The sequence below is a fragment of the Triticum urartu genome, chromosome 5 (genome assembly GCF_003073215.2).
Source record: "Triticum urartu cultivar G1812 chromosome 5, Tu2.1, whole genome shotgun sequence".
NCBI classification, from domain to species: domain Eukaryota; kingdom Viridiplantae; phylum Streptophyta; class Magnoliopsida; order Poales; family Poaceae; genus Triticum; species Triticum urartu.
This window is the reverse complement of record NC_053026.1, coordinates 501,848,011-501,866,381: the sequence shown is the minus strand read 5'-3', so window position 1 is coordinate 501,866,381 and position 18,371 is coordinate 501,848,011. Positions and strand designations below refer to the sequence as shown.

General features: G+C 44.4%; 1 protein-coding gene across 1 annotated transcript; it reads right to left on the bottom strand.

The window, feature by feature from the left end:
* Positions 1-8,965: 8,965 nt before the first annotated feature.
* Positions 8,966-10,018, bottom strand: LOC125556454. The gene has a single exon (XM_048719182.1). It carries the CDS (start codon positions 9,935-9,937, stop codon positions 9,323-9,325), a length of 615 nt encoding a protein of 204 aa, XP_048575139.1. The 5' UTR covers positions 9,938-10,018; the 3' UTR covers positions 8,966-9,322.
* Positions 10,019-18,371: the final 8,353 nt, after the last annotated feature.

The following is an 18,371-nucleotide window of genomic DNA, read 5'->3' as shown; positions in this document are numbered from 1 at the left end:
CCAGCCTCCCGGTCGGTCGCATCCCGTGAGCCGATTGCGTTGTTTCCCAGCCGTCGGATCAGTCCCCCACATCTTTTTTTTTTTGCCAAAAAAATTAAAGCCATTAAGCTACGCACGAAGGGGGCCAACTAGCTATGCCACATGGCACAAGCTGGTTGGCCGCGGTGAAAAAGCTTTTAGAATATATTTTTTAGATGGAGGTGAGGAACTTTTTTAAAATGCTTTTTCTTTTTACATGAAGGTGATGATCCCACATATTTTTTTAAATGGACAGATACACAAAGTGGCGCTCTGGTAGGCCACATCTGTGTTTTTTTTTTTACTTCTTTTTCTAGATGGAGGTGATGATTTTTTAAATATTTTTCTAGATGGAGGTGATGACCACGTATATTTTAAATGAAAACATGTGCACAACTTCCTTTCAAACGGCGTCACCGGGTGGCGCCTCAACTATTAGTTCACACACAAAGCATGCAGGGAGAGAGCAAACAGTGGGCGCGACACTGCCCTTGAAGCATGCCGGTTTGCCGCTCTCGTAGCACCCATCCTCGCTGGTTTCAGCATAACCTCATGGTAGCATTTCAGCTGTCGCCCTTGAACGTGGCCGCCAATGATTGGAGCACAATCATGGACGGTTTGCATCTCCTGCCCCATATAGCTTGTGTCACTTTACATGTGGCAGTCCCGAGTTCCGACACAACTTTAGCTCAGTTTCAGCGTCGCCGTCGAAAGGGTGCAGCTTTGGCCGTCAATTGTTGCAATTTTTTGCTTTTGCCGAGGGTGATGGTCGGTTCCAGCATGCAGTGTCGTCGTCGCCAACGCTGACCGGTTGCAACAAATGGTGTCCACCATCTCAACAACGGCGAGTGCAGGTTGTAGCACAACGGCATTCGGACACGTCTTCTCTAGCCCCGATAGGCGTCGGGCACAACTTCAACCAGCGTTGGTTGATACGTCTCCAACCTATATACAATTTTTTATTGTTTTATGTAATTATATTATCTGTTTTGTATGCTTTATATGCGGAAAAATGTCAAGCATGCTTGCGACACTAACACGAATATCCACAAAAAAATCTAAATTTTTAAAAAATATTTTACCACTTTATTTGAGGTATTGTTCATCCGGGACACTAACACTTGGTACTAAGTTAATGGGTTAGTCAAAACATCGTCTGAGCTTTATATGTTATATATTATTTCTATAGACTAACCTATTAACTTAGTGCCAAGTGTTAGTTTCTGTTTTTTTGCATGTTTTTTGTTTCGTAAAAAAAATCATACCTACCACAATTCAAACACAATGAAACTTTACGATGACTTTTTCTAAAACATAAGAGACATTGTAGGCTTCAGGGAAGGACGAGAAGAACCATGTGGGCCCCACAAGCTAGTTCGACGCACCCCCTGACATGCGGCTCCGCGTAGCTTCGCTTGCCCTAATTTTTGGCCTATAAATTCTCATATATTTCGAAACCCTCGAAGTGAGATCCGAAACAATTCTTCCGCCACTCCAAGCCTTTGTTCCGAAGCGGTTCCATATGCGGCGCTGTTTCGATGCTCTACCGAAGGGGGGAACCATTGGGGAGGCAATCTTCTGTTGGGGAACGCAGTATTTCAAAATTTTCCTACGATCACACAAGATCTATCTAGAAGATGCATAGCAACGAGAGGGGGGAGTGTGTCTACGTACACTCGTAGACCGAAAACAAAAGCGTTTAGTAACGCGGTTGATGTAGTCGAACGTCTTCGCGATCGAACCGATCAAGTACCGAACGTACGGCACCTCCGTGATCTGCACACGTTCAGCTCGGTGACGTCCCTCGTACTCTTGATCCAGCTGAGGCCGATGGTGAGTTCCGTCAGCACGACGGCGTGTCGACGGTGATGATGAAGTTACCGACGCAGGGCTTCCCCTAAGCACTACGACAATATGACCTAGGTGTGTAACTGTGGAGGGGGGCACCGCACACGGCTAAAATATCAACTTTTCTGTCTATGGGGTGCCCCCCTCCCCCGTATATAAAGGAGGGGAGAAGGAGGAGGGCCGGCCACAAGGGGCGAGCCCAAGGGGGGAATCCTACTCCTAGTAGGAGTAGGTTTCCCCCTTCCCTAGTCCTAGTAGGAGAAGAAGGAAGGAGAGGAAGAAGAAAAGGAAAGGGGGCGGCCCCCCTAGCCCTAGTCCAATTCGGTTTGGGCTAGGGGGCGCGCGCCACACCTTGGCATGTCTCCTCTCTTTCACCATTAGGCCCATGAGGCCCAATAACTTCCGGGGGGTCCGGGTACTCTGAAACTTAGCCGAAACGATCCGAACCATTCCGATGTCTGAATGTAGCCTTCCAATATATGAATTTTTATGTCTCGACCATTTCGAGACTCTTCGTCATGTCCGTGATCTTATCCGGGACTCCGAACAACCTTCGGTACATTAAATCACATAACTCATAATACATATCGTCATCGAACGTTAAGCGTTCGGACCCTACGAGTTCGAGAACTATGTAGACATGACCGAGACACATCTCCGGTCAATAACCAATAGCGGAACCTGGATGCTCATATTGGTTCCTACATATTCTAGGAAGATCTTTATCGGTCAAACAACATAACAACATGAAGGAAATATGCCCTAGAGGCAATAATAAAGTTGTTATTTATATTTCCTTATATCATGATAAATGATAAATGTTTATTATTCATGCTATAATTGTATTAACCGGAAACTTAGTACATGTGTGAATACATAGACAAACAGAGTGTCACTAGTTTTGCCTCTACTTGACTAGCTCGTTGAATCAATGATGGTTATGTTTCCTAACCATAGACATGAGTTGTCATTTGATTAACGTGATCACATCATTAGAGAATGATGTGATTGACTTGACCCATCCGTTAGCTTAGCACGATGATCATTTAGTTTGTTACTATTGCTTTCTCCATAACTATACATGTTCCTATGACTATGAGATCATGCAACTCCCGAATACCGGAGGAACACTTTGTGTGCTACCAAACGTCACAACGTAACTGGGTGATTATAAAGGTGCTCTACAGGTGTCTCTGATGGTGTTTGTTGAGTTGGCATGGATCAAGATTAGGATTTGTCACTCCGATTGTCGGAGAGGTATCTCTGGGCCCTCTCGGTAATGTACATCACAATAAGCCTTGCAAGTAATGTAGTTAATGGGTTAGTTACGGGATGTAGCATTACAGAACGAGTAAAGAGACTTGCCGGTAACAAGATTGAACTAGATATTGAGATACCGACGATCGAATCTCGGGCAAGTAACATACCGATGACAAAGGAAACAACGTATGTTGTGTTGGGGAACGTAGTAATTTAAAAAAAAAATCCTACGCAATAATAAAGGCACGTATTGTATTGTTGGTACTAAGAATAAAACGACGGGGTTCAGTCATATTGATTGGTCTTACTTAGTCTCCATTATGTCATCTTGCTTAATGTGTTACTTTATTTTTCATCAACTTATTACTTTGAGATGCATCCTGGATAGCGGTCTTGGGGTGGAGTAATAGTAGTAAATGCAATTGGATTAACGGTCTGCTTGTCACGGACGTAATGCCTATATATTAATTATGCATGGATGATCATCATAACTATGTTTAATTCTGTCAATTACCCAGCAGTAATTTATCTACCCACCAATGTTATGCTTATGAGAGAGATGCCTCTAGTGAACCAATGGCCCCGGGTCCATTCTCAATTATTACTAATAATCCTACAATTACCTTTCTATTTTATTTTGTTTACTTTTTATTTTATTGTTTTTACTTCCGCTGCCAGATTTAATTTTGCAGCTGGCACGAACAAGGGGAGTGACGATCTCCTTGCCTTTTTTGGGTGCAAGTATTTGCTTTGTGTGTGTGCAAGTACCGTTTACTTTGTTCGTGTGTTGCTTTCTTCTGATTCGATAACCTTGGTTCTTAACCGAGAGAAATAGTATTTCTGCTACTATACTGCTTCACTCCTTTTTTTTCGGGGAAACTCAACAACTCTATATCACGAGTAGCACCGGTTCTAGCATCGCCTTATTCAGATTTTCTACCAGGACCCCCCACCAATATCGTATGCATAATCTATATTCAACAATTCAGGTTGCAATATTAGAGTTTTTGCCAGGTTTTTAATGGTTTGTAGGAATTTGAACCTCGTCGTTTAGTTTAACCGTGTCTATGATATGAAATCAATAATCACCAGAGATCGGTTTAGCTATTGACAAGGCGTATTGTCGAGTAAAATATAGCCGGACCATCAAGGTCAACATTCATCAAATCGATAGTTCTCCCCTTCTCATCTTTCGATCGGGCCTCCGTTGCATCAGATTGCCTGCAGTGGTGAGCGCCGTGTCCGTTGGATCGGTTGTGTTCCATCACGTGTGTACTTGCGGTTTTATTAGTCAGATTATGTGTATGTGTTTTTCTTTGTCTTCTCTTCTCGATCACGTCTAGGCGCCTGCATATAAACCGCGGCAGACATCTGCAGGCCACGCGCTTGCTCATCTCCTGTTTCTCACTACGTGCCTTAGATAGGAACAAAGAAACCGGCCGTTCATTTGAGTATCTATCCAGGGCGTGATGCCGATGCCGTACTTATCTTAACCAGATGCCGGACGGGATGTGATATGGAGCCAACCAAGAACGTGTGTTTCTCATGTCTTTGTCTTCCAAGGTCAACTAAAAGCTAGTCTAGTATATATGTCCCTGTTCAATTAGCTCTAGAATAATGCAGTGCACGTATCGTGGTAACGGTGTACGTATCAATCTAGTACTCTATATATGCTGACCGCCACACCAAAACAAGGACCCAGCATGTATTGACTTCCAAGACGCTCCTCACGCCAACTTTTCTTAAGCAGCAATGCTGTCCGTACAAGCGCTTATCACAAGAAGGGATCAAAGGACAAATTAAAGATGCCAATCAAGCAGCTGCCGAAAGAGTTGAAAGAAGAAGGAATGGAAAATTTAATATTGGTAACACGTCTCTGTATTATAAGGAGGTCAAACAAGTTATTACCTCTCTGGCTAGCAAGTAAGTAATATGTTTATCAAAGATTCCCTGTGACGATTGTAAGCTGCAACTTGGAAGTTTATTAAAAGGAGGAAAATGTGGCGCTAAGACAGGAAAGTCTAGCTGCCGGCCGCCAGCCAGTTGTTTACACAACGAGACAAACTTACACCCTGATCTAGTCATCCTTGTGAGTTGGTACGCGCTGCATTCATGCCTTCATGGTTATCCTCGTCGTCAAGTTATAAAATACTTCATTTTTTTGGAACGTTATAAACATTAAACATATTTTCATCCATGTGAACAACCGCCATTTGCACCCGAGCTCACCATGAGCTTAATTGGCAAGAATGATTACAGTGCTTGAAAGAAGAAACATACCCCCCCTTCCCCACCCCCACCGCCACAACCAAAAGAAAGGTATCACAAGCTCTACATCGAGTGGTACGCGTAGGTATCAGATAAATGGTTGAGTATCACGTGTATGAGATATTGTGTGCAAAATGGTGCATTTTTTTGGCATGCCCCTTTTAGGTATCATCAAATGTATTTTGGGGTTTTTTATCTGAATGAAATTGGCAGAGCTCCTGCCTTGCATTTAAAAAACAGCATTGATGCAGGAGTAATCATGTCCACTAGCATTTATCATAACTAGCTAATTGTCCGTGCGTTGCAACCGGCACATACTCTAGTGGTGCAACTTCAATCTTGTTCGACATATACCTTACATCACTTTTGGTAATATTTAATTTGGTGAGAGTATAGGTAGGAGAAGGCAAGGCAAATTTTGATTTTTGTTGAGATTTTGGTAAGATTAATTTGGTTTGATTTGATTGAATTAATGCATCAGGAGGTTTTGGGAAAGTATCGATTTGGTTTAGATTATTCCAAGTGAATATATTTATGTTAGTTTTTTACTTTGTATGCCATCGGTTCAGGTTAAAAAAAACAACATGAAACCAAAGGGGGTGGGGAACGTGGGAGGAAAATCAGGTGGGAAGTGGAGGCGACACTGCCAACCCCCCCTTCAATAGTAGAAATATGCTGAAAACTTGTACTAAGCCTAATGACAATGAAAACTTGTTTACTACCCCCTCCGATCCAAAATAAGTGTCGTGGTTTTAGTTCAAATGTTGCAACAACATTTGAACTAAAACCAGGACACTTATTTTGGATTGGAGGGGGTACACATGTTATATATGAAGGAGCACATCTACTACATTTTTATGATGTTTGTAGAATACTTGTTGACCTTTACACGCCCAAGGGGAAGATGAGGCATGCTCATGTGGTCATGTGCAGCGGGAGGAGAGAGAGGAAGGTCGGTAGCAACATCAAACATATTCAAGCACCGACATATGAATAGTTATAAAGTACGAGTCTACTATCAAATGAAACAAACAGTGCATGATTACGATCTACCTTGTGAAATAATGTTTTTGGAGGTGACGATTGCACAAGGAGTTTTCAATAACAACCAGAAATTGGTGTACCTGAGAAATTAAGCTCACGTAGCCCAAGTGTAGGTGGAATCTTACTTTCACATGACCATTAGGAGACTACCAAAGCCTTCTTTGATATGTTACAGTTTGGGTTGAGACGTAAAAAACAAGAGAATTGAAGGAAAGAAGAGTTGAAGTCAATCCAAATTGCCAAGAGATCTAAATTTTGGACCAACACGGTTTTCTCATGCGGTGCCAAATAAGAAACATGTACTCCCTTCGTAAACTAATACAAGAGTGTTTTGCACTCAATCCAAATTGCCAAGAGATCTAAATTTTGGACCAACACAGTTTTCTCATGCGGTGCCAAATAAGAAACATGTACTCCCTTTGTAAACTAATACAAGAGTGTTTAGATCACTATTTTACTTTAGTGATCTAAATGCTCTTATATTAGTTTACAAAGGGAGTACAATGGAAAAGATAATTCCGTACTCTTTAGAGTGGATACAATATGTTTTCTCATATTCGTGTGGGGAAGTCAACAACTAGAACTGATAGTTTCCAAAATAGTGTCCTCGTAATTTATAAAAGGAAATTGAGAGAGAGAGAGAGAGAGAGTTTGCAAGCTTAAGGATTTATTTCCCAAAGTTCTGGGATTATTGCCACATGTCCTAAAATCACACAAGTCCTGGCCACAAAGGCCCACTTGTACTTCTTGACCCCTAAATTCCGAATGTTGCACAAAATAGATATATTATGTCGTGATGCTAACTTATTAATTAGATATTGTCATTTAAAATAATATTCAATATATAAGTTTGCTTAGCATTGGATGTTAGTTTAGCCTTTGCACTAAGCTTTTATTCTTATTGTTAAATATCCGCACATCCGTCAGCAATGGTAGTAGCCAGTTTCTCTCACTCTCAATATCTCCTTACTAGGTATGGATCTGTAATTCTATTTGATACGTCTCCAACGTATCTATAATTTTTTTATTGTTTTATACTATTATATTATTTGGTTTGAATGTTTTATATGCATTAATATGCTATTTTATATTATTTTAGGACTAACCTATTAACCTAGAGCCTAGTGCCAGTTTTTATTTTTTTTTCTTATTTTTGACTTTTACAGAAAAGGAATATGAAACGGAGTCCAAACGGAATAAAGCTTTACGATGATTCTAGGGCGCTTGTGGCCTCCTCGTGACTCTTCTGGCCCTCTCTCCAAGCCACGTAGGTGTCTTCTGGTCCAACAAAAATCATCGTAAAGCTTTATTCCGTTTGGACTCCGTTTGATAATCCTTTTTTGTAGAAGTCAAAAACAAGGAAAAAAACAGAAACTGGCACTAGGCTCTAGGTTAATAGGTTAGTCCCAAAAATAATATAAAATAGCATATTAATGCATATAAAATATTCAAAACAGATAATACAATAGCATGGAACAATCAAAAATTATAGATACGTTGGAGACGTATCAATGGGCTACGTGCGGATATGTGTGGCATGCCATATACCCTGCCCATCACCCGCATTTGCATGGCTTTTTGTGTCTCACGTGTCGCTACCGGGACATGGTGAGTTGCCTCTGTGCTCGGCACATGTGTAAAAGGTGGCAGCGGCGGTACAAGTGTGTTGCTGAGACGTGGTGAGTTGCCTCTGTGCATGATTGATACGTGTATAAAATGTGACGGCATTGATCTCTACAGCTTTGGGTGGGTAGGTGGATGGCGGTCATGCGTTGTTGCCTTATGTCGCCAACCTTCTGCTCGTCTGCATATGTCATCAACACCTCTCAAACAAAAAGAAAGAAAACATATGACAACAAAAAGGGCCCCCGAACGAAGAGCGGTGCGGCAAAGCGCACACCACTTTCTACTCATATCAATTATACTGTAATTTTGGAAGAAATGCACTTAATTTCTAGAGAAACAAAGAGAATATGATTCACAGTGGAGCTAGAAGCTAGCCAATTACGGTAATATTTATTATCATAGTCATCAAGTTAGTCAATTCTTAAATGTTGATTGAACTATAGTGCCCCCTAGAAAAAGATTGGGGTGCATTGGGGCTAGCGCACCGCTGGCCCCGGCCGTAAGTGGATGATCAACTCCGTAGGGTTGTGCCTACTTGCAAGTATGTGTGGCGTGTGTATGACTCTTTGCGTCTTACGTGACAATACTGGTGTGAGTGCGTTGCCGGGATGTGATGAGTTGTCTATGTGCATGGTCAGCATGTGTGTCAAAGGTTCTTTGCGCCTTACGTGCCGGTGCTAGTACATGTGCACTGTTGGGATGTGGTGAGTTGCATGTGTATATGGCTGGCATGTGTGTGAAAGGGCCGGTGATGGTCTCTATCGATTTTTGTGGTCGCTGTGTGTGGGTTGGTGGGATGGGGTGGGGTTGGGGGAGGGGGGGGGGTTATGTTGGCTCGTCGAAGTGAGAGGTCCCTTACGTTGTAGGCACTATGAATAAAGAGTGGCGCGGCACCTTCTAGTTAGATCGGTTATACTACGTTTTGAAGATGTTTTCACTAAGTTCAACACAAAGAACACACTTAAAGCAAACGATGAACTACGATGTTGAACTTAGGAAATCATCAACATGGATGGATGATTCAGTATCACATCGAAGGAACTCTTCTAGAGCAGCAAGAAGAAGATCATTCACATTGGAGCTAGAAAACCAGCCAGTTGGCGGGTTATTTTTATTTATTTACACGATGGCTCACCGCAGTTTCCCTCCCTCTTAGCTTAAACATGCCGGCAGATTCAAAGAATCTGGACACCATGACCATGGCCACCTAGCTAGTCTACAACCACCGATTGATGTACAGGAAAGCTAGCGGTTGAATTTACGGCCGGCGGAAGAGGTGCTCCTCGCCGGTTTTGTGGTCGACGTGCCGGATCCAACGGCTCGACGCGCTCCGGCTGCGCCGGCACTGTAGGCTCGGCCCCTTGCCTACGCCGACGTGGAGGACCTCGACGCCCTTGTCGACCGGCAGGTACACGGACCGCACTACCCTCGTGCCTGCCGCCATGGACGCTTCGAGCGCCTTCGTGCCAGGCCGCCTCCCGTCGCCGTGGCGCACCACCACCATCCCTCTCGGCCCAGGCCTGGCCGCCGCCAGCACGGCCGCCCCGTCCCGCCTCCGAGCGTCGACCACCAAGAAGTCCACGCCCTCCAGCTCCGCCATGGACCGGTCCGCGTCCTCGTCCGGCAGCACGCGGGCGTAGCGGCCTCCCGTGCGCCCGGCGGCGGCGGCGAGGGCGAGGCTCGTGGTGGCCGAGTCGGGAGCCGAGACCTCCGGCGCCTCGGCGACGAGCTGCGCGTTCCATCCCCCGACCATGGCGGAGACGAGCTCGGCGACGCCCGCCGACCCCGCGGGGCCGTGCTCGGAGTCTGACAGGGCGCTGACGCCGGCGATGAAGGCCTGGGACGCGGTCTCCGGGCACCACACCAGCTTCATCTCGGCCTCTCTTTCTGTCTCGCTCTGTGCGAAGAAAAGAATACTTTGGGAGAAAGCGAACTGGAGTAGCTAGGGAAGAAAGCGGTGGCGCACGGCAGGTATATATGTACCCCCGATGAGCGTTGACAACCGCAGATTGATCGGGGGGCAGGGCTGGGTGCGGTGGATTGAAAAGCACAGCACACGTTTTGGGTTTGCGTCGCCGTCGCGGCAATACATGGATGTGGTGGAAACGTGGAGAGGCCGACTATTTCCACCGCTTTGTGTCGATCGCATCCTACCCGGATTCGGGTCACGAAATTTCCACATGCTTCTCTGCGGGCACATCAGTTAGTTGGTTATTACAGGAACTACTTCGCTGTCCATATCAGTTAGGGCTGCAAATTCATGGCTGCTAAGGTACCCTTTGGCCCTAGCTACTCCCTTCGTCTCATAATATATTGAGGTAATATCATTGAAAGTCATAGAACTTGTGTTCGATATTCAGTTTGGTGCTAAAACTTTAAAAATACGGATTTGTGGTCATTCAACTTGCGTTCTTGTGCAAATACGGTCATTTTGGTCATACTCAGACGTATCACGCGCTTACGTGGCACCCCAGCGTGGCTACGGCCCATTGTTAGTGACCGAAACAGGTCGCCGCATTTTTTCTTTGCAGAAGCACCCTTGCTCTGTATTTAATTAATTTAATTGAGCATAATCCCCTCTGTGTGTCCCACTTGTCAGCATGAGGTGGTGTGAAAAATGAAAATAAAAAGTACACGCGCAGGGATTTTAACTCCATACACCTCGGGTACATCCATGCACAAGCAAACCACTACACCAACTACATATTCCTTACTGTAAAGAGGTAAACCTGATTTTATATTAGACGCAGTTCTTCTTAGATTCTGTTTTTCCCATGTTCGGCTAGTAAAAACTGGATACCGGAAAATCTCACCTTTTTTCACCAAAAAGCAATTAAGAAAACTGTTTCAAAATGTATAATGTTTAATCCATAGCGTACAAAACTTTGTCATGAGCGAGAATTTTTTGTTCCATTTTTTTCGAGAGGGTTGGAAAAAATCCGGGTTTCAAAATATCTTGGCAATTCCAGTTTTTATCTACCAAAATTTTGAAATGAATTTTGAATTCAATTCTTTTTATCATCTAAATATATTTAATTTAGCAAAAAGAAAGTGACGCCTGTTACAGTGGTCAGCTCAACTCCTCTCTTATATAGAAGTTTGCATGTTCAATTCATTGTTATAGTTCGAGACCATTTTTATAAACGAGCATGAATAAAGAAAAAAATATTTCACAATACAAGGAATAGAATCGCGGCCCCTGCCACTAAGTTAACTATGCCATTAGGATATTGTATGCACACAAAAGTTATTATATTTGACATTGTTTTTGTTGTTTAAATTCAAAATTTCGGGCGACAACATTTTTTCGGGGGACCGCCAAATTTTCTGGGGACTGATCAGTTGTCGAAAATTCGGTCTGAGAGAAAAAGAACCTGAATACGAGTAGTGGTCGTGGACAATATATAAAATCGGGCTTCTCTCTTTACAGGCATTGGTTGGTACTTAGTGTAGCGTTTAGCTGCAGTGTGTCCACGCTTGAGGTTGAGAGATTGAATCTGCTGGGCCACCCTTTTTTGTCACTCAATTCGCGTTGGGGCTTCTGTTTGTGATTAAACGAATTTTAGTTGATCATGTTGAACGTCAATCGGCACTGATGGAATGATGTATGGCGGACTATTTTATTGACAGGTCCCGTGTTTGAACCCCATGTGTGCCATCTTTTTTCATTATATTTGAGGGCTTTGTGCGCATTAAATAAAATGTGAGGGAGTTCTCTGTAAAAAATCCAGCGTGCTATGGTCACCTAGTGCCTTGTGCATTCCCAACCACTGACAAGTGGGCCTTCACCGGGCTGGCACGCCATGTTGACAGGCCATGTGGCTGGATACGAGAGGAAGCACCGTATATGCACGCGGGGACAAGTTATGTGACCATAAATTCGTATTTTTAAAGTTTTAGCACCAAACTGAACATTGAGCGCAAGTTTTATGACTCCTGGTGATATTACCTCTAATATATTCAACCCTCTCAACACCCACCTAAGATTTCTTTTCTTGTTCTGCTATTTATCCATCTAGTACTGCCGAAAAATGGTATTCCAACATTTAATCACAATTTCATCTACATTAGGCCTAAAACCAACGTAATTCCAACAAGAAAAATATTATTTTTCTGTACTTTTGTGGTATTAACATCCATGACCAAATGAGTATGATCTGACAAAATTGTAGGCAAGGTCTTAACAAATACCATAGGAAATTAAATTCCCCATTCTATAGAAATTAATGTCCTATGTTATTTTTCCATAATGGGATTCTCCTGATAATAGACTAAGTGAAACATCTACCATCTAACTCTAACTCGTTCAACTCATTATTCTGTATTAGACGATTAAGAAAGTTTTTCCTCCTACCACTCTCACTAATTTTTCTATTGATATTAAAATCACCCGACCACATAACGTAAGGTTCTACTGTTAAGCACATGGACCAGTTCTATTAAGAAAAATGTCTTTATTTCTAGGCTGGGCAACACCATACACAGACATAAAAGTACACAACTCACTAGTAATTTTAGACATGACCAAGGCTCTAACATAAAATTGCCTATATCCTCCTCCAAAATATGATAAGAAATCAACATACATACCCAGCAAATACCCCCTGACAAACCAGGATTAGGGAAAAATAACAACTTAAAATTTATAACGCCAGAAATATTGTCTATAAACTGAGAAGGGCAAACCTGCATTTTGTTGGGATAGTGGAAAACGAAAAATTCGTCTTACGATCACCCAGGAACAATATGAAGATGCATTAACGGTTAGGATAACGATCATTACCGACTTCGAGTAGTAGCAGAACTAGACGAGTTGGTGTAGATCATACTTGGAGTCCCTCGAACCATAGATGAACGATCCCTCGAATGGAAGACCAAAAGCACGACATCTCTATTTGGTTGCAAGCGTATGGTCTTCATGATCAGGCAGCGCTTCGCTGTCCAGAGCTAATCGTCGCTAGAGAATTAGAGGGAGGAGATTAGAACCACAATGGGCTTCTAATTATGAATATTAGAGGATCTAGGTCTAGTCCTAATTAGATTAATTAGAACTATGACTAGAGGAGGCTCCAAAATTTATGTATCCAAAAGTGTCGAGAACCTCTACTATATGTAGGTTAGAGGAGAGGAGGGACGCCACAAGGGGAGCGGGGAGGACTCCCCTCCCCTTGCGCCAGCCAAGGGGGGAAGGAGTCCCCCCCCCCTCTCTCCAATTGGGCCTCCCACCAAGGGAAAAGGGGTGCCTCCCCTATTGGGCCTTGGTGGCCCAATTCTCCTTCCACTAGTTGGCCTTTTTAGACCCGTTGATATTCTCTTTCCACAATGACATGTATTGTCCTTTTCTTTGTTTTTATGCCCTGCACAACTACTATCAAACAAACCCAAACCAACTACACCCAACAATCATTGACTGAACTAGGCCAATCAAATAAGGGGTGCTCCTATAGGGTACCTTCTTTTTTTTGCGAGGGCCTATAGGGCACCTTCAGCGCCAGAAATGTGTGTCGGTGCTCAAGCACACCCCAAGGGGGCCGCGGCCCACCAGAGTTCGCTCCCATGCCCCGCTAGCTTCGCTCTCTCGGTAAATAACCTAGTTTTTCATTTTTGTGTTGTTGATCTGGTAGGAAAAATTGCCTGTTTTTTCAATACTTATGAAAAAATGTGAAATAAAAAACATTTTATGGATTTTATAAAACAATTCATCCATTTGAAGAAAATTTCATTGATTTTGGAAAAAAGTTCATCCATCTGGAAAAAGTTCATCGATTTTGGGAAAAAGGTCATCATTTTTAAGAAAATTTCACAACATTCATGAAAAGTTCCTCTATTTTGAAAATAACTTCATCAATTTTCTATAAAAGTTCATAAAATTGAAAAAGGGTCATCAAATTTGAAAAAGTTCATCGATTCTGAAAAAGTTTATCCAATTTTAAAAAAGGTCATCAAATAAAAAAACCATCAATGTTCAAAAAGTTCATCAAATTTAAGAAAGGTTTTTGAAAAGAAAATCATCAATTTAAAGAAAAGTTCATCAATTTGAAATAAACTCCATACATTTTGATAAAAAAGTTCACACATTTTGAAATAAAGAAAAAGGAACTGGGAAATAAAGAAAAGGATTAAATAGGAAAAAAGATGTAAATAATAACACAAGCTGTCGTGGCCGGTTTTTTATGTCGACTTACACTGATCGAGGAAGTCATGGGTTCGAATCACACGTCACACAAACTTTCTTGTAGTTTAAAACATAAAAGGAGTAAATGGGCCGACTCAGCGTGCACACGCGGGCGGGGGGGGGGGGGGGGGGGGGGGGGGGGGGGGGGAGGAGGATTGGGGTGCGCCGGCTTGCGAAAATTGAAGAAACGGGCGCTTAAGACGCCGTTTACGAGTTGCCTCGAACAGGAAAAGAAGATAATGGACAGGAACCAAATCGGTTAGGAAGGCAAACCCTATTCAACGCTTGAGGCGCTACTTTCTATTGTTTTGGAAGAAGGTGCAAACCCGGTTAAACCTTGGGCTTTGTCCCATTTAATTCTTCATACCACATGCTCATCTTTTCTTCTTCTCACATTATGGTTGCTAGAAGGTTTCGTCAGTTTTCAGTGTTTTTTTACTTTTGCTTTTATTTGGTTTAATTTTGTTTTTTTCTTTTTCCTTCTTTAAATACACGATTTTTTAAAAATTTGTAAAAAGTCATGAACTTTTTCCAAATTCACGAATATTTTTCAAATCCGTGATTTTTTTTAAATGCCTGAACTTTTTTCTAGTTCATGACCTTCTCTTTCAAATTCCTCAACATTCTCAAATTCATTAACTTATTTCAAATTTGTGAACATTTTTCAAATTCGCAATGTTTTTCCTTAATTTGTGCATGAAAATTTTCTGAGTTCGCAAACTTCTTTTTCAATTGAACTTTTCTTATGAACTACAGTATCTTCAAATTCATGAACTTTTTCATATTTGCAAACTTTTTCAAATTAGAACTTTTCAAAAATCCGTAAGTATTTTTTGATATGACAATTAAAACCGGACCGCTTTTTCCTACCAGATCAACCGCAAAAGAAAAAGAAAAAAAAACCGTTGGCAAAGCAAGCGCGCGACCGAGTGAGCTGGCGCAAAGTTGGCCGCGGTCCGCTGGCAAGCTTTTTGACATCTCAAGAAGCTCCATAGTCTAATCGTGCAACGTAAGGTAGAAACCAAGTCCAGCCGGATACCCTTAAAAAAAAAAAGTCCAGCCGGATATCTCCCTACCCGCCAAGCTCTCGGCCGCAATCGGCAGCCGGTAGTAGTCAGGGTTTCCGTAATCACACTTGATGTTGCTCGTCGCACAGTCCGAGGCAAAGTAGATGTGGTTGCTGCTCCCGGCGAGTCGAGGGGAGCCTCGCGTGGAGAGGCACAGGCTGCACTGGCTCCCGGCCAAGATGGCCGTCTCCCCAATGTCCTTCACGGGGAGCCACCTTCGCTGGCGCTCGTCGCAGCGCGACACCTCGAAGTGCTGCCGACGGCGCGGACAGCACAGCGGCCGGCGCTCATAGCACATCGGCCTATCCATGGTGCTCACCATGAGAAGGTCGTGGCGCGACACGGACTCGGCGAGGACGGCCCACGCCAGCTGCTCCGGTCGCTGGTCCGTGAGCCGCCTCGTCCGCAGGCCGCCCCCGCCGTCGGGCGTCCAGGCGTTCACCTCGCCGAAGCTGCTGAGCGTGCAGAACGCGCCCTTGTGGAAGACGACGTCGAGGTACCTGTGCGGCGTGGCCCTCGCGGAGCGCGCCGTCCTCCAGGAACTGTCCCCGGGCCGCAGGAACGAGAGGCCGCGGCCGTCGCTGTGGATGAGCATGACGGCGTAGGTGCCGAGCCGGCGCCCCGGAGCGAGCGCCGCCTTGTGGAACGTGTCCTTGTAATTGGAGAGGAGCTCGGTCCGGAGCTCCTCCTGCTGCTTCCAGCTGCGTGACGAGTCGGTGAAGCGAGGCAGCGGGAACGCGGCGATGGATGGAGCTGACTTCCAAGACGACCTCGCGCGCCTCGGTATGCAGGAATATGCTGTGCGGGCGGTTCGGCTCCTGGAGGCGGCCGAGGCGCGCGGTCCTGAGCGCGCGGCGCCAGGACCTGCAGACGGCGGAGCAGAGCACGTTGTCGAGAGGGCCGGAGCGCCAGGCGATCTCGTCCAGCGCCTCCGTCGGCAGGTCGGAGAAACCCACGACGGCCGGCGGCGCCATGTGAATGCGGGGAGTCGAATTATCGATGGCACCAAAGCTAGCTAGCGCGCGCGACGATGCCGGTGATTCGTGAAGTGCCTTTGATGAGATTGCGATTCGAGTATTAAAAGGAGGGAGAATCGGGTGGTTGACCTGGCTTGGCCCCAACGAAACCAAGATATCTGTGGAGACTCGGTTGGATACGCTACGCTACGCATAGGCCTCCTTCGGTTCATAGGATTGGAAAATCATAGGAATAGAAAAGTCATAGAAAATGAGATGACATGTATTTCAAATCCTATGCATAGGAATAAAAAAGAAGATGCCTTTTGATTCACATTATAGGATTTTTTTCATTGAGTCTAGACTAATGTTTATTTTTCTATAAAATGTGAAGGATAGGAAGAATTCCTCCATAGGAATAGGATTTCATTCCTACAAACCAAAGAGCTCTAAAGGAATTTTTCTTATAGAAATCCTATCCTATGAAAATCCTATAAAATTCCTCCAAACCAAAGGAGGCCATAAGCGATTTTGCACGCGCGCCGGATCGACCAAACACCGCAAACCGGACTGAATTTTTCATCTGGCACGCTGCCTTTTTTTTCTTGCGGGGTGAAACGGAATTTCTTTGCTCAGCCTGGAGGAAGATCCTTCTTCATACACAAGTCCGATACATTAGCTGGCCCAGATTTTAACCAAACGGCAGTCCTAACTTCTACCCGACCAAACATAGCTAGTCTATGCCCAACACAATTTTGGCTCCTACTAATATGAGCAATCGAGCTTCCCCTTTCACCAAGAAGTCGCTTAACCTCATTAATCATCATCGCATGTTTTGATTTGTCATCTGTCGTCGACCGGATAGCCTGGACGGCGACTAGGCAAACCATCTCCACGTCCACCGGCAATGGTGACTATTGCATGGCAAAGTTGAGGCCCTCCAGACAAGCCACCAGCTCTGCTTGCACAGGATCTGCACAAGAAAGTAGGTTTCTGCACGCCGAGAAAATGATCATTCCATTGCTATCTCTCAAGATCATGCCTGCCCCCAAACCACCAGAAGCGGGACAGTAAGACCCATCGACGTTCAGTTTAACCCGCCCAGGTGCCGGGGCTTGCCACTTGCTATCCGGTGATGGCGTGGTGTCCTGATGCATTCCCGGTGCCGCCCTTGCAGCGGGCACAAGCACCATCTTGCCCTTCACGTGGTCCCCGTCCGGGTGTCGCTGAATAGCAGCTAGGGACGCTTCATAGCTGAGCAGGAACCGGCATGAGACCTCCACTGGGGGTGGCCTCTTTCCATGGACAATTTCGGTACGGATATGCCAGGCGCGTCACAGCACCAAAAGGACCCTCATGCGATCATCAGCCTGCATGGGGTACAACACGTCGAACAACCACTCGACACCGGTGGGCCTGAGAGAGTTCAGGTCTAGTAGGCACCAATGCTTCGACATGGCGCGCCACAGTTCCACAGCTCGGGGGCACCTGCAGAAGACATGGAACGTATCCTCTCGTTCCATCGCACACAGCGGACATGTATCAGTAACCTCCAGTGTTCTCGATTTTTTTGTTTGCCCAAGTGGCTAGACAATTGGATGCAAGTTTCCAGGCGAAGATGCGAACCTTTGGGGGAGCAGGGCACCTCTAAATAAGTGCCCAGACGGCACGTCGCCTGTCCGGTGCCCTGGCAATGCACATCCATCGGAAGGGTGTATGCATGTCATGTAGTGGCAGTGCACATCTGATCTCCTTTGTTCCCCGATCAAAAAGGGCTCCGCCACGGGGACGCGGACTTTCTACTCCTGAGCTCAAACGAGCTCAGGTGAACATTCAAATAAAAAAATGTGATTTTTTTTGTTATAAACATTGCCAAAAGTTTCACGTGCTTGCAAAAAATCGTCATGGACTCACATGTCTAGAAGACGTAGAAAAAAAATCGATACTCTGAAAATGCTACTTTTAAAAGCATTTTGGAGCACTGATTTTACTTTTTTTTGCTACGCCTTCTAGGAATGTGATTACATGATAAATTTTTGCATGCATTTGAAAATTTTGTCAATGTTTGTCACAAAAAAATTTAATTTTTTTTTGAAGTTTTTGCGATTT